At 53.0% G+C, this 21353-nt stretch overlaps 1 protein-coding gene across 1 annotated transcript in view; it reads left to right on the top strand.

Moving 5' to 3' along the window:
* The first annotated feature begins 1176 nt into the window (after positions 1–1176).
* The window catches only part of CAPN2 (calpain 2), a 56512-nt gene continuing 36335 nt past the window's right edge, over positions 1177–21353 (top strand). Inside the window, exons 1-2 of the mRNA XM_043485958.1 lie at positions 1177–1642; positions 6786–6855. Coding sequence (XP_043341893.1) covers positions 1406–1642; positions 6786–6855 — 307 coding nt within the window. The 5' untranslated portion in view covers positions 1177–1405. The remainder of the gene's footprint in view (positions 1643–6785; positions 6856–21353) is intronic.

Here is a 21353-nt window from a genome sequence, read left to right as displayed (position 1 = left end):
CTCCTCTTAGCCAAGGACCCCGACCAGCATTTGTGAAAATCTTTTATACCCCATGTGTACGTGTCCAAACCCACTACCCCAATTCCCTTGAGACTTACATAAACAAAGGAAGGGTAAATACAACTACAATAACCCCATCATTCATGTGTTATGTGTTCAAACAGTCAATAATCAATAAGCCCGCAGTTACATTCCAAATAGTTAATAACCGATAAGCCTGTGCTTACATTTTGATAGATAGTGTCCGGAGGCAGGGGTGATTAGTGTCTGTTTTCTCTTCTTCAAGATTCCCCTGCCCAGAGGGGGGGTCTTATCCTTCCATTGTCATTCCCACAGGCGCTAAGCACAGAGTTCAGAGTCCACTGGAGAGGTGGCCGCGCACGATCAGCACAGACAGGCCTGAGATGGAGTCCAGGCCCTATGAATTCCTTCTTCACATATAGGTCAGGTCAAGATGTTCCCATAAACCTTCAATGAAACAAATGTTATTCTCTGTTCCCCAACTTTTTATCTCTATATGAATGGACTCTTTTAGGTCAGAGCCCTGAGACTGGGCTCCCCTATATATTTCAGGCTATGGGCAACATTTTTTTTTTTTTAACAAAAGGTGCAGAACCAGCATGAGTAAGCACAGGCAACACAACAGATCTAATATGGAATCAGATTTGATCTTCCCTATTACAGGAGGATGTATTTTTATTTGCCAAATCTGGCCCTGCGATCTGTGGCTATGCAGCTAACCAGTAGCAGTGTGTAGCCTTCTGATTGTAACACGCCTCCGGTAACTTGGAATCCTCGTTCCGCCTCAAACTAGTTGAGCAACACTGGGTGACGTCATCTAACCTCTCTGTTGCTCAGTTTTCCCATCCGTCAAATGGGGTATATAGCAGAGGAACCACCTTCCTACAGAGCTGATTTCGCCTCCTCCAGCTCTCTCCCCTTCTGACTCACAGGGTGTTTCCTGGAGAGTCAGGATAGCCCCAGCCTTGGGTTTCCGCCAGCCTTCTTCTCCAGCAAGGGGGAAGCCGGCTAAATTGAGGATGGGTTTGAGTCCCCGCTTTTCCACCGGGATTCCCTGGGTGCTCGCAGCCGGCCGGCTCGGCCATCCCGGGCGCCGTCCGCAGGTGGCAGCACCGGCTCCGCGGGCCACCGCCGTCCGGCTGGCGCCGTGCAGGCCGCGGACAGCCAAGGTCCCGGGCGGGGCGCCGAGCAGGCCGGGAGCGGCCAGGCCACGCCCGCCGGGCGGAGGGCGCTGCCTGACCCGGTGAATCATCGCCGGCGGCGGCCGCTCACAGTCCCGCTGCAGCGCACCGGGCCCTGGCCGTGCAGCTGCCGAGCGCCGCTCATCGCCGCAGCCGAGACCCTCGCTTGCTCGCCCGGCGGCAGCGCGGGCACCAGGCCAACCATGGCGGGCATCGCGGCCAAGCTGGCGAAGGACCGGGAGGCGGCCGAGGGGCTGGGCTCGCACGAGAGGGCGGTCAAGTACCTCAACCAGGACTACGAGGCGCTGCGGGACGAGTGCCTGGAGGCCGGGGCGCTGTTCCAGGACCCCTCCTTCCCGGCCCTGCCGTCCTCCCTGGGCTTCAAGGATTTGGGACCCTATTCCAGCAAGACCCGGGGCATCGAGTGGAAGCGGCCCACGGTAGGGAGCGCGCCCAGGGCGGGATGCGGGGCGGGCCGGCCTCCGAGCGGGGGAGAACCCAGCCCCGCGCGGGGAGCTGCGGGAGCGCCGAGAGCAGAGCCCCGCGGCCCGGAGCCCGATCCCGGGCTCCGCTGGCGCGGGGTCGCCCGCGTCCCATCCGCCACCCACGGGGCCCTAGGACGCGCCGAGGTGCACACTGCCCACAGATCCCACTAGCAGGTCCGCCGGCAAAAACTCACAAAAACTCGGGTGACATAAGGGGACCTGGAGGAAACTTCTTGGACTCCGGCGGGCGGGGACGAGAGAGAGTCTCGGAGAAGGGAGGCCGGGGGTGGGGGTGGGCGGGAGACCGGGGCGTGGGTGTTACGGTATTTCACGGGGAAAGTCGGACTCTAACTCTCTGCTTCAGGGAGAAAGTCCACGCATGGCCTGGACGTTTGTGACTAGGGATTGTCTCTTGCAGTGATGGTTAGATTTATCCACTCAGTTTCCTGTTTATTTTTCCAGATGGGAACTGGCAAGACAGCTCCCTGTAATATTTACCCTGGTGATTATCAAAAGGACAGGGGAGATGCAGCCAGGAGCCGGTTCCTGCTCCTCACCCCGGAATCGCGGGCCCCCTCCGAGCTCCCTTTTCCCACTCTCCCTGGATCTCTGTCCTCCGTGCCTTGGCAGGCCTTGGGGGCAGTTTGCTCCCCTGATCAATTTGTACATCCTATGTACCTGGGATCCCTCCTGGCCCCACCTCCTATGGGACAGACACCTCGCTGACCTTCCCCCACCACAACCCAAGGAGGCCTCCTGGGAAATCCAGCCTCTAGATTCCTGTTAGGAAAATAAGCATTCCTGTCCTGCTTCCCCTCCTCTGAACCCCCATCCCCACCCCCATCGGCTGATCACCTTCCGTTACCCCAAACCCAGCCCGCGGACAGCAAGTGCAGTAGGAGGTACCCGGAGCACTTGAGTTCAATTCTTGCTAATTTGAGTAAACTGTTTAATCTCTGTGCCTCCATTTCTTTATCTAAAAGAAGAGGTGATGCCGTAATAGTTTCCTGTCTCCACTGACTCACCAAGCCCAGCACCTTTTAGTTTCTCAAGGGTACCCTGCTCTTTCCTGCCTCACTGGCCAGGGATGCTCTTTCTTGGTTTTCTGGAATCTGGCTCACTCATTCTTTGGTACTTAGATGTCTCCTCCCCAAAGAGATTTTGTCCTGACCATTCTTTGCAGCCCCCCCTTCTCATCTTGTCATTCTTTATCATGAACTCTGCTAATTTCTTTCACAACATTTCACAGTTCGTACACATAATTACATATATTTGTTTGTCCTTCCCACTGAACTGCAGGGACCATGTGTGTGTTGTTCACCAGTCAATCCCTGGTGCATTGAGTGTGCATTCATTTGTTCATTCATTCATTTAACAGTATTTGTTAAGTGCCTGTTAAATGTCAGGCACTGTCTTAAATGCTTGGGATATATCTGTGAACAAAAAGACTCTTTGTGGAATGAATGAATGCAAGATTGTAATGAGCCTCAAACAAAATTACAGCTGTGGAAGTGATAAACAAGAATGTAATTGCCTTACATTTGTATAGTACTTGACAGTTTGTAAAGTGAATTTATTTACTTCTTTGCTTATTCTTTCATTCATTCAATAAGCTTATATTGAACACCTACTGTATGCCAGGCATAGTACATATTGGTTTTTGCTTCTGAAGGCATTAGGGGCTAGACAGACAGGTCAGCCAACAGTTGGAAATGCCTGTAGGATTTCCAGATGGGAAAATGGAAATCTAAGCCCATTTTAGAGCCACAGGTTAGGGCGGGACAGGGTATGAACTGAACAACCAACGGGGAGGGCAACAGATACAGACCCATTCAGCAGCTGAAGAAATTGAGGCTTGAGAAGGTTAAATATTTGCTTATACAGGTGTCTGGGGCTGGAGCCAGGACTATCCGCCTGTGGCTGTTTAGAGTCCACCTGTGGGTGTTTAGAGTCCATAGCTCGCAGCCACCCTCTATGCCTTCTCAAACACAGCTGTAGTCCAGGTCAAGCAAGACAAACAAAAATGTATCCACTGGATCTAGACAAAAGCAAGTCACTGGTGACTTTAACAGAGCAATTGCCATGGGGTAGAATGAGATGGTTAGGTAGCCTCACCAACTCAATGGACATGAATTTGAGTAAACTCCAGGAAATAATGGAGGACAGAGAAGCCTGGTATGCTGTAGTCTATGGGGTCACAAAGAGTTGGACACAACTTAGTGACTGAACAACAACAACCGAATTACAGGGGGTAGGTGCCAGATGGCTGTAGACCCCAAAGTAAGGAACCAGAAATGAAGCGCATGCTCATGTAATTCCAGAAGCATTCTTGTGAAAGGAGAGAAGGGAAAGTGGCAGGGAGAGTGGGACCTGGGACTTGAGAGGTTGTTTTTTCAGATGAGAGCAATTGGAATGTTTATATGTCAAGTCCCAGGTTTCCCTGGTGGCTCAGTGGTAAAGAATCTGCCTGCAATGCAGGATCCACAGGAGGTGCAGGTTCGATCCCAGGATGGGGAAGATCCCCTGGTGTGGGGCATGGCAACCTACTCCAGTATTCTTGCCTGGAGAATCCCGTGGACAGAAAAGCCTGGTGGGCTACATTCCAAAGGGTCGCAAAGAGTCAGACATGACTGCGCGACTGAGCACACACACAATCATATGTCAAGTCCCAGAGACAAAGGAACTAAAAGAGAAAAGGAGGCCCCAAGGAAGTGAGAGTAGGGAGTAAGAGGAGGGAGGGGAGCAGGCCAGCCCTGGAGCCAAAGGGCTGCCCTTCCTCAGAGGGGGTTTCCCAACACTGGCCACAGAGGGCTCCGCAGATGGGAAGACACGGCTAAAGTCACTGTGGGCTGGTGCAGAGAAAAACGCTGTCACCATCAAGGATGGCACCAGTCAGGTTGGAGCGAGGGCAAACATGTCAGTCCCCACCTTGCCCTGACTGGTGCAGGTCTATGGCCTGTTAGGAACCAGGCCACGCAGCAGAAGGAGAGCAGCAGGTGAGCAACAAAGCTTATCAGTGTTTACAGCCGCTCCCCGTCACTCGCATTACCACCTGGGCTCCGTCTCCTGTCTCATCAGCGGCGGCATAATAAATGTAACACTCTTGAATCATCCCCAGACCATTTCCCCACCCCCACCCCATCTGTGGGAAAATTTGTCTTCCACGAAACCAGTCCCTAGTGCCAAAAAGATTGGGGACCACTGATCTAAGGCCTCTGAGAGCTTTATGACCTATTTACACTCAGCTAGCTGAATTCAGCCTCAAATCTGCATCTCCTGCCTCCAAGTTCAGTGATTATGATACTCCTTCAATAGCTATAATAGTTGGTAACTTATATAGTGCTTACCAAGGCACACGTACATAGTCATCTCATTTAACCTTCAGATGTCGTAGGTACACTTGTCATCACTATCCCCGTTATACAGATGAGGAAACTGAGTCTTAAAGAGGTGAAGTAACTTGCCAGGGTCATAGAACCCAGTGTATAAGAAGTAGCAGAGCCAGGAGTCACACTCCAGCTAACTCCAAAGCCCAGGCTCTCAACCCCTTTCCTGAGACTGTGATGTTCCGTATTTAATTCATGCCCTTCATGCTGTGTACAAGTTTCAATTTCCTGAAGCATCTCTAAGAGCCACTCTAAACTTTGCCTTCTTTGGAGAGGCTGCCAAAGGCGTGAAAATTTTCTCAAAAATAATGGAAAAACCCTTCTGGGATAAGTGCCTGGCACACCGAGGCTTATCAGTATGATTTCTAGGCTCACAGCACCAAGCTCCGTGTATTCCATCAGCAGGATAAGTGCTTGGCTGGCAGGCCTCGGGCAAAGCTGCCTTCGTCTGCCTCAGCAGAAAAGCATTCTCACTGTGCCTGTCTTCCCCCAGACAGACCCACCCGAACAGGGAAGGGACAATGCAGGGCATGAGAGGAGTGTGCTCTGCTGTGGATTCCAGAAGGGTCTACAGCCTAAGCCAGGATGGACAGGGGCTAGATCCTGGCCTCACCCAGGAAACGATTCTGCTTGACAGAGAGGGGGCCCCGCCAGGCGCTCTGGGGTGGAGCTCCTCCAAATCAAATGGTCCTGGCCAAGGGAAGCCCAGATTTTTGCTCTGTGCTTCCTCTGTGGTTTTGGGTGGGGCTCTTCAGAATCAAGAAGCATGCTCAGAGAGAGCAGCAGAGGGGCCAGCCCTGTTCAAGGCTGGCTTTTAGTAGGCGACCTGTGGGACACCCCTTTTTAGTTAGTAATCATTTAGAGGTAGTGCAGGAGGGGAGGGAGTGTACAGTTTATAGCAGTCAAATCCCATTGCTGTCTACAGCCATGAGCAAAACATCTAGGGACACGTGGCTTCATTAGCCTGTTTCCTCACCTATAAGTAGGGTTGTTGCCCATCCATGTTCCTGAGATAAAGCACCACACACAGTATTGACATACAGCAGGCTCACAGTATGTGGACCCCCTGCCCCGAGTGTCATGGCCTGTGGGCAAATCCAGAAAGCTAGATACCTTCCCCTACCCTCAAGAAGCATAAGTGTTAGGAAGACACAGTGGTACCCAGCACCATGCACAGCGCACATCTAGCTGCTGAAGTGCAGAGTATAGATACTCTGGGATTCAGGATGGAAAGGATGGGTGAGGGCCAGACTGTAAAGGAGGGCTTCATGGAGTTGGTAGCAGTGGGTCTTGAGATATGATAAGATGTGGAAAAGGAGGGGTCTGGGTGGGAGAGGAGAAATCCCATGCAGGAGCAGAGGAGAGGGGCGGGCGTGGTGGGCAGGGCAACTCCAGAGTGTGGACCGTCTCAGGCCCTCAGAGGAGGCTGGACTTGGCACTGCCCTGGCCCTAGGAAATATCGTGATGAAGAAGGCTCCAGGCAGTGTGGGGCGCTGGGATCTAGTGGAGCAGTAGGGTCCCCTACCACCTATGAGGACCCACAGAGCAGGGGTCAGAGAAGGACCCCATGGCAGTCTAACTAACTGCCAGGCGTTCCCTAGTGGAGAGCGGAGAGACAGAGGGGTCCGAGGCATCTGTTGGAAACTGAGGTGTCCTAACTACAAAAGCATATGGCAGATACATTGACAACACTTTGTGGGTCTCGTTTTCAGGAGATTTGCAATGATCCCCAATTTATTACTGGAGGAGCCACTCGCACAGACATCTGCCAAGGAGCCCTAGGTAAGTGATGGCATCTAAGCAGGCCACGGGGGCCTGTCTACACAGCTGTGGGTGGAAAGAGGGATGAGTTATGAGTCCGCTCTCTTGCCAAACCCTTTGGCAATTTCCATTTCCAGAAGCTTCCTGGAATGTCTCGTCTCCTTAGGATCCTGTGCTGTGGTAGACAGATAGAGGTGCAGTGAGGCCCCCTGTGTCCCGGGCACCAGACTGGGCTATTTGTTGCTGTTGTCATTTTAAAGAGTTGAGATTATTTTATTTTATTTTTTTTACTGTGTATTTATTTTTGTGCTGGGTCTCAGTTGCAGCATATGGAATTTTCAATCTTTACTGCAGCATGTGGGATCTTTAGTTGTGGCACATGGGTTCTAGTTCCTTGACCAGGGATCAAACCCGGGTCCCTGCCCTGCACTGGGAATGAGAAGTCTTAGCCTCTGAAACACCAGGGAAGTGCTGGGCTAGTTGTTGAAGTTGCAAAGATACTCCCACTGGGGGACAGAGGAGCTTCTGGATCTCAGCCACCCTTAGCGTCTGCATCTCCTGGAGCCAGTGTTACTAGCGGCCCGCAGAGCAGTCAGGCTCCGGGCCGAGGACCAGTTAGGAGGACTCCCCCGGGTCAGCTGCAGCTCTGAGACATCAGTTCTCTGTGGTTCAGGGATGGGGTGGTGACTCATTGTAGAGGAAGTGGAAACCCTAGTAGCCACTGCTGGGAGGAAGTTAACGTACCAGGGTGTTCTCGGTGTTTGCAGGACGAGCTCACCATGGCATCACAACAGTGGACGTGGTGCTGTTGTTACAGAGGCAGCTGTAAGGTTCACTTAAGTACTTTTAACTGGAGGAGCTGAGTTGTGAGGCTAACTGAAGCCAGGCTCTGATTTCTTGAGTACAGTGCCTGCTGGGACTGGAACCTACAGTCTGCTTTGGCATGAAAGCACCTGAGTCTTATTTTTTTATTGATTTTATTAAAGGATAGTTGATTGACAATGTTGTGCTAATTTCTACTGTACAGCCGTGACTCAGTTATACGTATACATGTTCTTTTTCACACTCCTTTCCATTATGGTTTATCACAGGATCTTGAATACAGTTATCTGTGCTCTACAGCAGGACCTGGTTGGTTATTGCCCGCAGGGTTTCTTTGAAGAAGTCTTAACAAAGGGGCCTGGGACCGCTGTTTAAGATTCTCATAGAATCCACGCGTATTATGTTTTACTCATAGTAGGTATGAGCCTATGATTGCTGGAGCAGCTTATTTGTCTCGATAAACCAAAACCTTATTTTGAGCCATCAGCATCAACTTGTTTTCCAGACTAGTCCATCAGTAACAGAGTTAATCATCTTTGAATTGTGCCTTCTTTCCTGGCCCACCCAGCAGAAGTTCTATTCTAGGAGTGACTTGCTTAAGGTCATCCCACAGCTGAAGCGAGGGCTTGGAATGCAAATGCAGACAGTCTGTGTGTTTAACCCCTGAACTAGACTCCCTAGAAGGGGCATGGAAAGTTTTCAACTTCTGAGGGATGTCGGAGCAGCTCTGTGAATCATTAAGATGTTAAGATGGGTATGCTGGGAGCCCCTTGGGAAATGGAGAGCATGACTCAGGGCTAGGCGTCCAAAGCCCACTATCTGAGCTCAGCATCTCTGTGCAAATTCCTGAGATGCCAGAGCACACTTTTACCTAAAGAATACCTACCTCCCATTTCCTGCTTTCTCTCCCTCACAAAAGGGGGCCTTAGGCACCCAGGGGCCCTTAGGCACCTAAAGGTGGGTACTCCAGAAAAATCCATTGGTTAAAGAAAAGGAAAGTTAATTGAGCTAGAAGTTGATGGAGATTACAGCTAACTACAGGGGCTTTAGAAAAATCTGGAAACAGAAATGGCAATACCTGGGCTAGATTCCACACCTGGGCAAAACATCCACTTCAAAGCTTAATGACCTCTTAAGGACCAAATTGCAAGATGTAAGTCCTGTTGGAATACTGTCAGGCCATTTGGAGAGGAGACACAAAAAGTTTACATTCCTGGGGTAAAAATCCACATGATATGCACCAAATTAAATAAAAACAAGTTTAAGTTAAAATCCTTTAAAAACTTCCCAGTAATTAGGTCTGTCATTTCTAAGGTTTTTTTTTTTTTTAACACCACATTGGCCATTTTGTTCTCTTGGCCTTTTGTACTGGAGGATCCTGATTTGATTATGAACTGTGAAATGTGGTGAACTGAACTCTCACCCTGACTCTGGCATCTGGGCAGAGGGTGGGTGTGGAGTGGTGGCTGTCACCAGGTCCCCACAGGTTCAGAAGCATCAGGAACAAAGGGCAGCGATGCCTGCCACACGACTAGAGATAGGAGTCGAGGCTCAGCCTGTAGTTGGCTGACGGTGGGCAAGTCATCACTAGGAACCTCAGTCTCTTCTAAAAATGGAAGGTGGGGAGGGTCAGCAGGGTGATCTCAAAGATCCCCTACTATGGGGGATTCAACTGTTCTAGAGTCACTCCTCATGCCTGACATGAGCTAGGCCACCAGATCTCTTATCTCAGAAGAGGAGTGATAACAGCCCCTGTGACCCTGTGTATTCGTGCTAAATCGCTTCTGTCATGTCCAGCTCTTTTCAATCCTATGGACTGTAGCCCTCCAGACTCCTCTGTCCTTGGGATTTCATAGGCAAGAATACTGGGCTGGGTTGCCATGCCCTCCTCCAGGGGATCTTCCTGACCCAGGGATCGAACCCGTGTCTCTCACGTCTCCTGCATTGGCAGGCAGGTTCTTTACCACTAGCGCCGCCTGGGAAGCCCCTGTGACTAAGAAACAGAGTGCGACTCATGGAGGATTTTCATCTCATTATCTCATGTAATAAACATTATTACATGTAATATTATTATTATATCATCCAAATAAATATTTTCACCCCACTATGCAGATAAGAAAACTAAGGCAGCAGGTGGGGAGTCCATGCAAGGCCACATAGCTAAAAATGGCCCAAGGAAAGAACTCGAATATGATTTTAAATCTTTTCACACTCTTCTCACTCCCATCACGAGTTGCCACGAGGCTTTGTTGAGGGAATATGGAGGTAACATTCTCAAAGTGAAATGTATTTCCTTACCTGTACTTTTTACCTGGAGACTCACTCAGTTTGCTAGGGAACCTGGGCCGGGGCCGTCCTTGACTTGTACGTCTCCCAACAGGGCTCCCTTCACAGGGCTGCCAGGCAATAGTTAATCCACAGACTTCTACTGCCTTCCCAGAGGGTCAGCTCAAAGCCTCACCGGAGTAATCCTAACTGTTTGTAGGCTGCTCTGATGTGAGCTACCTGCGTTGCAGACCTTGGTTGTGCTAAGCACTGAGTCAGTGAAGAAAAATCCGCCTCTCTGGAGGAAGGGCTAGAGATTCAGGCTGAGCTTCAGCCAGGCCGCCCTGTAGCTAAATACAGCCTGGAGTTGCTGCTGGTAGCCTCTTGTGACAGATGATGGCCATGGTGGCCCCCAGGACTAGGAGACCCGAGAGCTGACCTCCTTCCTTCTGCCTTTGATTTTCACTGGGCCACTGCTGAGCTTTCACACTGCCCCTTTCACATCGCTCCCCACGGTCCCCACTGCCCTCACAGCTCTCAGGGGAAGTTGGCTGCCCTGGCCAGGTGCCCCCAAAGGCCCTCAGCTTCTTGAGGGAGGGCTCCAGGCTGCCAATGCTGAAACCGCACAGCCCCGTGTCTTTGTAACCTGGCCCCCTAAGGTGGATCACCCGGCCTCTACCCTCACCCCGCAGCTGAGGGTCACACAAGCCCCACAGCACCTGCTGGGAGGTGTCACGGGCTGTCTCCCCTCACAGCCGAGCTCAGCAGAGAGTGGGGAGCCCAGAGCCAGTGGGAAAAGCACCAGGAAGGAGGTTTCCAGTTTCGACTTCCTCTCCTGCTTCCTAGCCCACGTGACAATGAACAGGTTATCCAGGCACTCTGAGCCTCAGTTTCCTCTTCTAGAAAATGGGAATCATGATAATACTTCCTTCCTGGGGCCGTGGTGAAAAATGCAATTAATATAGGCAAACACACTTGACAAGTTTTACAATCCTAAGCAAATTCGGCCTCTCCCTATTTTCCCATTTTTAAAGGTTGTAAATAATAATAACCATTTTTAAGTGATTCCTAGAATTTTTAAAAGCCACTTTAATAAGCACCTTTTAAAAATATTAATAGCCTTTATTTGTTGGAACAGTTTTAGATTTACAGAAAAATTGAGATGATGAGTATGGAGAATTCCATACACACCACCCCCAGTTTCCCCGACTGTTAACTTCTTACATTATTAGTGTGGGACATTTGCTACAATTAATGAATCAATACTGATACATTATCATTAACCAAAGTCCATTCTTTACCTTCCTGAGTTTTCCTCCAGTCATTTTTCTGTCCCAGGATCCCATCCAGGACACCACGTTGCTTTTCGTTGTCACGGCTCCTGAGGCTCCTCTTGGCTGTGACAGTTTCTCAGGCAGCTTTTGATGAGCTTGCCACTATTCAGAAGTCCTGCTCCAGGATTTTGTAGGATACATTTTTTAAAGATAGTGCTTATAGTTTCTTTTTTTTTTTTTAATTCAAAAATGAGTGTTGGCTGGTTTGATGGAGAAAATAAACATGTTTCTCCTCTTTCTTAAAACAATGGCTTCAGCACCAGCCCAGCACTGCCCTCACTGCCCCACTCCCCACCCCCAGCCTCCTGGGGCAGATGTGTGCAGTCCGTGAGTCATCGTTTCCTCTCGCGGCTCTTCTGGTTATAAATGCTCTTTCACAGCTCGTCTCCCATGTGGCTGCTGCCTGTGCTCCCAGCTCCCTTTCCAGCTGCACCTGAGACAGGTCCGGAAACAGGGCAGGGGTGGATCCCCCAGAGGCCCCGTCCTGCCCTGGCCGCCCCAGTCCTGGCAGTCACACAGTGGGGTTCCTGCCCGTCGGATGCCCAAGGTTGAGCACATCTCTCCTTGGCTGCGCCAACCTCATCTACCCAGAGGCAGCAGGAATTGTCCCCAAAGAATTCTCCCCTACCCCACTGTCGAGTACAGGGTCCTCTGCAATCTCAGGAAACTCCCGAGGAGTTGACTGGGTTCTTCTGCTCCCCGTGGGCCTGTGGGTCACAGTGTGACTTTTCGCTTATTCTGATGCTCCCTGAATCGGGAGCCAGGCCACATCCCCGTGTGGTCTCTGGCCTTTTTCTAAGATGAAGGGATTGGATCTCAGTTCCCTGAGGTCTCACTACTTCTGACATTCTGTGACTTCCCCTGGCAGCCGCACATCTCCCCCGCACCGGGCTTCAGTTCATGTTTGTTGAGCAATAACATCTCCACTCCAAGGTGTGAGACCCCTGCTCAGATCATCGCTCCCCCACGGCATCAGTCACAGCGAGGCCCCCATCCAGGGGGTTTCAGAAATGAAGGGCCACGTGTTCTGTGAGGTCTAGTGGGACCCTAGGCAGCTACAGTACAGGCACGGGCGCCCCAGGAGGAGGGTGGTCTGCTGGCTGGCCCAACATTGGATGGCCGGTGTGCAGCGGGGCAGACTCTAAGCCAGCACCGTCCACCACAGCTTTCAGAAGTGATGGGAATGTTCTGCACTGTCCATACGGTAGCCACAAGCTATATGGGGAACACTGGAAGTGTGACTAATCCAACCACGGAACTGAATTTTTTATCTTATTCAGTTTGAATGGAAAAAGCCTTGTGTACACTATGGCTACTGCTGTTGGGACCCAGTCCCCCATCCTTGACTTTTCACGGTGGGATGATCCTCACAGGCCTTTTATGTCTCCACACAGAGCCAAGCAAGGCACATATATCAGTGAAGTGAAAGTATTAGTCTCTTAGTCACGTCTGATTCTTTGCGACCCCATGGACTTTAGCCTGCAGGCTACTCTGTCCATGGGATCCTCCAGGCAAGAATACTGGAGTGGGTAGCCAGTCCTTTCTCCAGGGGTCCTTCCCAACCCAGGGGTCGAATCTGGGTCTCCTGCATTGCAGGCAGATCCTTTACTGCCTGAGCTACCAGGGAAGCCCCACACATCAATAAACATCTATAAACAGCAGGGTCCAGAGTGAGGACTTGAGTGTCCATCAGTTAGAAGTTGCCTTCTTGGGTCTGTCACTTAATGGCTCTGTTACAAGAGGCAAATCACCAGCCTCATCAAGCCTCAGTTTTCTCATCCATAAAATGGGGTGATAATAGTATCTACATCATAAGGCTATGGAGATGGAATTAAATAATGCATGGAAGGCTCTACTTGCCAGAGGCTGACACTTAGTAAAGGTTTAATAGCTGCAAATTGCACATTACCTCTGGGGAGAGTGAGGCTTGACAGGAGGAGGTACCTGAAGCTGGGAGGTGGAGCGCATAGCACTGTTTGAATACTGCACGGTGTCGGCTCCAGCACTTGGCTTTGACAAACACTAAAGCTGCGAGAGGAGGTGACGGAGGAGCTGGTGTTGGGAGGAAAGTTCAGGAAACTCAGTGAGGTCTCCTGCCCCAGCTTTCAGGGCTTGTGTGACGGCCGTTTCTCTCTGATGTTTCTGGGAGAAGCCGGGAGGCTCTTCACTCCCGCTTGCCTGGCCCTCTCCTCTCCCAGCACCCACTTTTTCTGCAGTGCCCCTGCTGTTTTCAGCCTCGAGCTTCCACTTACCCATCTGGGAAATGGGAACAAGGTGGCATTTGCATCTTTGCTTTTCCATGAAGTGCAGAACCTTAAGGGTGTGTGACTGATGGTCTCTCTCTCCCTGGGGATCAGGACCAGAGTGAGGAAACCTCTCACATTCATTCTTTTGTTTTGTTTTTTGAATAATTTTTAGTTAACTTGTGGCTGTGCTGGGTCTTCTTGCCGCACAGGCTTTTCTCTAATTGTGGCGAGTGGGGGCTACTCTCTAGTTGCCGTGCGTGGGCTTCTCATTGCAGTGGCTTCCTTGTTGCAGAGCACGGGCTATAGGGTGCAAGGGCTTCATTAGTTTGCAGCTCCCAGGCTGTAGAGCGCAGGCTCAGTAGTTGTGGCTCACGGGCTCAGCTGCTCCGCGGCATGTGGGATCGTCCCAGACCAGGGATGGAACCCGTGCCTCCTGCATCGTCAGGGAGACCCTTCACCCCTGAGCCATCAGGGAAGCCCCTCCCGTGCTCATTCTTACCACAGTCCCCGATGTGATCTCTCCCCTGCATTTGCTGCCCCAGCCACAGTGAGGCTTTTCCTTCAGTACCACACTATGAAGGCCCCCAGGAAGTCAGGAAAGTAGACACCTGCTGGCTGGTTTCTCCTGGAGGTGAGGAAGGAGCTCTGAGGAGTAGGAATCTAGAATGAGGGTTGGCCCCACCTCCTCTCCTCTGGGGGCCTGGAACACAGAGGGGTTGAGGAGGACGGTGAGGATGTGGCTGTGGCTGGCAGGAAGGCAAGAAGGAGCTGGCAGATAACGCTATCAGGGGGTCACCGTGGGGGCCACTCTCACAGGGAGCTGGGGAGCAGAGATGATATGGACAACAGGCTGTGTCCTCCTGGCACACGGAGCCCGGCCTCCTTCTGGTCATACACGCCAGCTGGGAAGGCGACAGTGTGCCCCTGAGGTCTTGGCACTCCCGTCCCCCTCCATCCTCCCTTCTCCTTCTCCCTTTCAGAATTCTCCGCAGGAGCATAAGGTGGAGGGAGGGAGGGAGCACACCTGGTTTGGATCATCTGTTCTTCCTCCAGCTCTGCGTGTGGCTCATGGAAGGAGGCTGAAGCCCCGTGTTACAGCCAGGGTTGGGATGTGAGCAGCATGAAGCACCCCACCCCTTCCCCCCCCACTCCCCCTCCTGCCCCTGACAGTGCTGAGACAATGCAACGTGATTGTACGGAGGCGTCATTCTGGTTGGGGGCAGCCTTTTCTGGGCTGCTCCAGGCAAGGAGCAGTCACAGAACGGATGGCCCCTTGGGACTCATCTCTCCCGCCCAGGCCCTGGCAGAGTGTACGCTTCCTCGGGGAACACCCCCTCCCCACCAGCGTCCCAAGTGGGGGCAGTATTGGCTCCTCAGGACTTCCTTCCCCTCCATTCTGAAGCTGAGACTCACCAGGCTGCCTCGGCCAAGAGAGATTCATCCCGTCAGCAGGGTTATCAGTCCTGCTGGGGATTGTTAGATACCAGTGTCTCATTGTTTCATCACTAAATTGTGTCCGATTCTTTTGTGACCCCATAGACTGTAGCCCACCAGGCTCCTCTGTCCATGGGATTTCCCAGACAAGAATACTGGAGTGGGTTGCCATTTCCTTCTGCAGGATATCTTCCTGACCCAGGGATCGAACCTGCATTTCTTGCATTGGCAGGTGGATTCTTTACCACTGAGCCACCTGGGAAGCCCATACCAGTGTCTCAATCTCAGGAAGGGTCATGTATCTACCCGTCACCCTGGAAAGCAAAGGAACCAAGTACTACAGGGATGAAACGCAAGGCGAGCAGGACTCCAGAGAGAGCAGGGTTTCCTGGCCCCAGCACAGCTGACACTTGGGACTGGGTCATTCCCCGTCCCCGGGGGCTGTCCTGAGTGCTGCAGGCTGCATGGCACGCTCCCAGCCTTGCCTGAAAGATGCACTGGCACCCTTCTCCCAAAGCATGGCAACCAAAAATGTCCCCAGACAGTGCCAACTGACCCTTGGGGGTAGAAGGAGCAAAAATGTTCCTGGGGGGGACCAGTGATAGACCTGGGAAGAGAAGGAGACTAGGGACATATTAAGTACCATGGGGCAGACGGAGGTGGTCACTGGGCACCCGGGGTGCGATGCCTGTGCTGGGAACTGGTGAAGACTCCACACAGTGCCAGCCACAGGAGCAGGCGTCATCCTAAGGAAGGAGGAAACGACATAGAGCTGCAGTCAGGGCGGCATTGCTGGGATGTTTGACCCCGTGGGAGAAAAGCTCCAGCCCTCGCTGGGGAGCTGCTGCGGCAGAGGAGGAGACTGGCCCTCCTGCCTGTCAGGGACACACCCCCCAGCAGGGCCATCTGTCATGCCCGCTTTCTGGACCAGGCGTGTGCAGTGCATCTCGGGTACTGGGGTGCCCTGGGGACCTCAGAGTGACTGGGTGTCAGCATCCTCGCAGTGACATCTCTCCTTGTGGACTCCTCTCTGTTAGTTGGCAGGTGCATCTCACTGCCCCTGGCCAGGCACAGATTTCAGGAAGGTCCTGGTCTCCTTACATTTGTATCTATTGTTTAGCAACCTGCCCCTCGCCATCAAAGGCTTGAAACAACGGCAATCATTTTCTCGTTCTCTCCTGTGGTTCTGAAGGATGACTGGGCTCAGCCAGGGGATTCTCTCAGGGTCTCCCACGGGGTTGGGATGGATGGGGCCGGGGGGCACCTGAAGATCCCTCAGCCACAGGTCAGTGTCTAGGCTGGAGGCTTGTCAGCTGAAGCTCTGGGGTCTCTCTGCCTCCCGTGTGGTGTCTTCCACGGGGGCTTTAAGGAGCTCACCCTCTTACACAAAAGTTGTAGAGAGCCCTAGAAGTCAGGAAGCATCCCTTCTGCCATGCCTGTTCATCGAGACAGACAGAGGCCCACCAGGTTCAAGGGGAGAATGCAGATTCCACCCCCTGGTGGGGATGGGCAAGGTTCCAGAAGAACACGTGCAACCAAAAATATCGAGGCTGCCATTTTTGGAAGATGCCACGGTTCCTCCCGTTTGCATAATGGCCTTGTCCTTCCTTCACCACAGTGGTGGCCCAAGGCTGCTTGGACACGAGCCCATCGTGGTTGGGATGGGTGTGTTCTCCGGGGCTTCCCAATGTGCAGGGTGGAGGGGCACTGAGCTGGCCGGGCTGGTGTTCCCATTTTCTGGACTCCCTTCACCCACCGAGCTTTCCTAGGACACCCCACCTGGCCCTGAGACCCTCTCTGCTTCCATTGCCAGCTTTACTGTGTGCCTGCGACAGGAAGATCAGTGGACTGGACTTTAGGCAAAAGAAAACAAACAGCAACAACAAAAACCATCACAGTCGTTTCTCTACACCGGACTCTTCTTGTCTCTGCCTCTCCCCACTCCCCCACTTTCCCCCCATCCACCCAGTCCTCTCTGTCCTGTGTCCTTACTTTCTCTCCAGGGCTTCCCTGCTGGCTCAGCTGGTAGAGAATCTGCCTGCAATGCAAGAGACCCGGGTTCGATCCTTGGGTCCTTCTTCCCTAGCAGGGAGAAGCCCTTTCTGGAAAATGCAAGTGTTATTTTCTTGTGTCTGGAGGGTCTGTGCAGAAGAAGAAAGAGTGAAAAGCAACCTCAGTTTAAATTCCCTCAGGGGTCAGTCCAGACTCCGCGGAAGTAATAACCGATGTCCAGCCTCCATCCTCCCCAGCATCCTCACTGCAACTCTGCCCTGCTTTCCACACTCCTGGATGGTGACACGCCCCCACCCCCCATACCTTTCAGTATCTGCACTGGACCTTGCCTGTCCCTGCAAGTTCTTCCCGCCCCACCTCCACTCCCTCTCAGGACCAGTCTAAGCTCCCCTCCTCGAGCCCCAGCCCCCTACAGCCCATGTGCCCTGTTTGGACTTGAGGCTCGATGTTCATCTCCCCTACCCCCATCTCTTCCACTCTGTCTTCTTTGATTATCATCCCCCTTGCTGTCTGATGAACCCTGGAGAGGAAGCTCTATCCTTCTCTAGACCTGGCTCAGGAAGGACCATGGAAACAGGGAGTTTGAGCCCAGATGGGAGGAAAAAAAGAGGCACATACGCAGGGTCAGTGCAAGGACAGGTGCTCAGAGGCGCCAGTCTGGCCAAGAAGGCAGAGAGGGACCTGGGAGGCCAGCCCTGGGCTTCAGGTTCTGTCTCTTTCTCTGAGATATCTGTTGCTTCACGGAGCACATGCTCCACGGAGACAGGGTCCCGGCCCCTTGCAGAGCTGCCGTCTTCCTGGGACCGTCAGCAGGCACCTCTCCCTAGAGTAATAGAACTGCCATGGGGCAGGTGAGCCAGCATCTCCCAGAATCTCTGCTCCACGTCCCTGTGGTTGGAGGGAAGACAGTGATGGCGGGAGAGAAAGGAGGAGATGGTGTAACAAATAGCCTGCCCCATTCGGAAAAATTTCCAGCAGCCACAAATACAATCCTCCTCACCATTCCACTCCCCGCAACAGGCCCCAGGCGGCCTGGCCGGTGCTCAACACTGATCCTGGGACCAGATACAGAGGCCCGGGCGTACGGCTCTGGAAATTTACCCACGTGGCTCTGCATGTATTTACCTTTTCAGAAGAGGGCTCTGGAGCTTAAAGGAGCCATTCATGAGGTCTGCCTGGGGATGCTGTGTGCTCAGAGGGTGGGGGTCTGGGTGCGGCCGAGTGTGCGCCGCGGAGGGAAGCCTGTGTGTACATGGTCACGGTCACGGTGAGGCTGCGGAGGAGCTGGGGGAGGGCAGCCTGGCTAGGGACACTTAGACCTTTATCCAGGTACCTGAGTCTGGAAGGGCATGGCAGCTGCGCTTAACGGCCAAAACCCTGCTCAGACCTCCCTTTTCCAACAAATTAGAAGGGGAGGGAGGGGGACGTTTGAACTTGCAGGGGACTCCTTGGGGTCCCTTGAGCAAAAGTGGCCGAAGCGATCTCAGCAGGTGCCCGAGGGTGGGCCAGAGAGAAGACACGATGTTGTCACTGAACAAGTGAAAAAATTAAAGCTAACATGAATATTCATTGCAAGGACTGATGCTGAAGCTGAAACTCTAATACTTTGGCCACCTGATGCAAAGAATCAACTCACTGGAAAAGACCCTGATGCTGGGAAAGATTGAAAGTGGGAGGAGAAGGGGATGATGGAGGATGAGATGGTTGGATGGCATCACCAACTCAATGAACATGAGTTTGAGTAAACTCTGGGAGTTGGTGACGGACACGGAGGCCTGGTGTGCTGCAGACCATGGGGTCGCAAAGAGTTGGACATGACTGAGGACTGAACTGAACTGACGAATCCTCTTCTGCTGTAGGCACAAAGGTAGTAGAAGTTTTGTGCGGAAAACGCCTGGGAAAGGCATGCAAGGAGAGAGAGCGATTATCAAACTGCAGACACAGGAGGAGGCTCCCGGGTTCTGCGAGGGGACAGAGCAGAGAAGAGACCACCAACCAGCCTCAGCCCAGGGGGGCGGTGCTCAGTCCCTGGCCCGGCGCTGGGAGTAGGGAGGGACAGCTGCCACAGTCCCAAGCGAGGCAGGGGTGGGGGTGAAGGTGAGTGGTGGTGGTTGAGTCGATAAGTTGCGTCCGACTCTTGTGACCCCATGGACTGTAGCCCACCAGGTTCCTCTGTCCATGGGATTACCCAGGCAAGAATACTGGAGTGGGTTGCCATTTCCTTCTCTAGGGGATCTTCCCCACCAAGGGATTGAACCTGAGTCTCCTGCATGGATAGGCATATTCTTTACCGACTGAGCCACAGGGAAATCTCTCTGTCTTTCTGGGATTTTGAGTGAATGCATTTGGATCTACACCCTCATCAGTGCTCATCCTTCACCTTTATTTACACCTCCTCCTCTCCCTGCTTACTTCGGACGAGTTGGCAGGGGCTCACAATGATGAGACAGGCCCCACGTGCACTAGTAGCCTCAGTCCTTCCCCTCTTACCCCCTCCTCCTCCCCAGCCTGGGAGGCTCCCCTCCCCCCTCACTCCCACCTTCCAGCACCCCCCCATCCTGAGCTGTCACCCTATCCGAAACAGGGCAGCCCACTGTGGCCAATGTTTTGTGCATAACGCATCCTCAGTCAAGACTTCACCTCTCCCAGGCCTTAGGTTTCTCCTCTATAATGTTAGAAGATTAAAAACAGCCAACACCTAGAGACAGTGTTCTAAATGCTTATTTTCTTGCATTTAATTCTCCACTCCTTGAGGCAGTTTCCTATTATGAAGCCCATTTATACATGAGAAAACAGGCACAGAGGTGCCCCCAGTCAGAGGCAGGATCTGAACTGTGTCAGCTCTAGTGTTTTTTAACTTCTGGGGTATGAGGTGGGGGTGAAACCCGACTCCTCCCTAGAAAATGCATGTGTTTGCATACAGGCAAAATGTGCACACTCTGTTTCTGGGTTACAGATCTCTGAAACCCATCCGAGAACCCTAGTTTCCCTTTTCCATCTGATCCTAACAACCCTTTGAGGGTATGTGTGTCTTTTCACTTTACAGCTGAGAAAACATGGGCCCAGAGGAATTAAGAAAGGTGTCCGAGATCACACAGTCTTAAGTGGCGGGGTCAGGATTTATATCCAGATCTGCCCTCCCAGCTCTATCCAGGGGGTCTTTCCCTTCTGGTTTGGGGGTTGCCTGGGGGGACTGTGGGCGCCTGTGGAGCCCCTTCCCTGTGTCTGCTGGCTGGGGCTCTTCTAACCTCCTGGGTGGACGAACCATCAACCCACACTGACTTGGGCATCAGCCTGGGTACTGCCAGCCCGAGGTTCTCCTCCTGCAGGCCAGTGCTCCCAGGCGGCAGGCACCCTGCCTGTGAGTTTGTGCACCGCCTTTTAGCTGCAGAGCAGGCCCCTAGGACATCACAGAGCCAACTTGTAGAGGAAGTTTTGCTGGAAGGACAATCCCTAGGGCCCGGGTCGGAGGGGAAAACCCGGCCAAAGGGGACTGACAGGGCAGCCAAGAGCCAGCCTCTGAGGAGCCCCAAGAGGGTGGAGTTTGCACAGAGGCTTCCTGGTGCTGGAGGCAAAAAGGGGTGTGGGAAGGTGAGAGAATGGGGTGCAAGGCAAGATGAGGAACCAGTAGGCAGTTCTTTCAGGAAACAGGCATGAACAGCCTCCAGCAAGACACGTGTATTATAGGGATCCAGAGGTCCCCACTGGGCAGGGCAGTGCCCGTCTACATCTAAAATCAAGGGGCAAGTCTGGTTTGAGGCCCTGGATCCCCTCCTCTGGGTGATTTCCTTTCCATCCTGCTTTCCACTTGCCCCCCACCCCCGCCAGCCTGCTCCAGAATACCGCCTCTCTCATCCCCCCACAGACCTGCGCTCAGTCATCTTCACGTGAGGGCATTTGAATCCACGGTTCCCTTTCCCAGGGGCACTTGCATTCTAGGTCCCCTGTCCATGCGGGGTGAGGACTGTCCCTGCCCGGGAGTCAAGTCTGGATGTGGTGCCGGTGTTGGGAGGAAGGGCCAGCGAGCCCCTGGTGGACCAGGCAGGAGGCTGTTGGGCACCAGGTGGGCTTTAACGGAAAATCCCCCAGGCCCCCTCCCCAGCCTTGCAGGCCTGGACTGGCCGAGTGTCTCCCAGGACTGAACGGAAGAGCCAAAGCTGAGCTGGGTGTGCGGGGAGCCTGGATGTCGGGATAGCCGGTCTGTCCAGCCTGCGGCCAGGCTTCGCTGTGGTCTGGGAACCTCTGGGCAGGACCCTGTCTGCTGCCTCAGGGATGGCCTTGGCCAGGAGCCGCCTGCTGAAAGGAGATGTCACCGGCAGCCCGGGCAGTCAGGGACCTGTAGTGACCCAGCTCTGACACTTGTCCCTGCTTGTGTTCGGGGCTCAGGACAGACCAAGGCAGGTAT

This window comes from Cervus canadensis, chromosome 13 (assembly GCF_019320065.1).
Source record: "Cervus canadensis isolate Bull #8, Minnesota chromosome 13, ASM1932006v1, whole genome shotgun sequence".
Lineage (NCBI taxonomy): Eukaryota > Metazoa > Chordata > Mammalia > Artiodactyla > Cervidae > Cervus > Cervus canadensis.
Note: the sequence above shows the minus strand (reverse complement) of the source record. Positions and strands in the feature narration are given on the sequence as shown.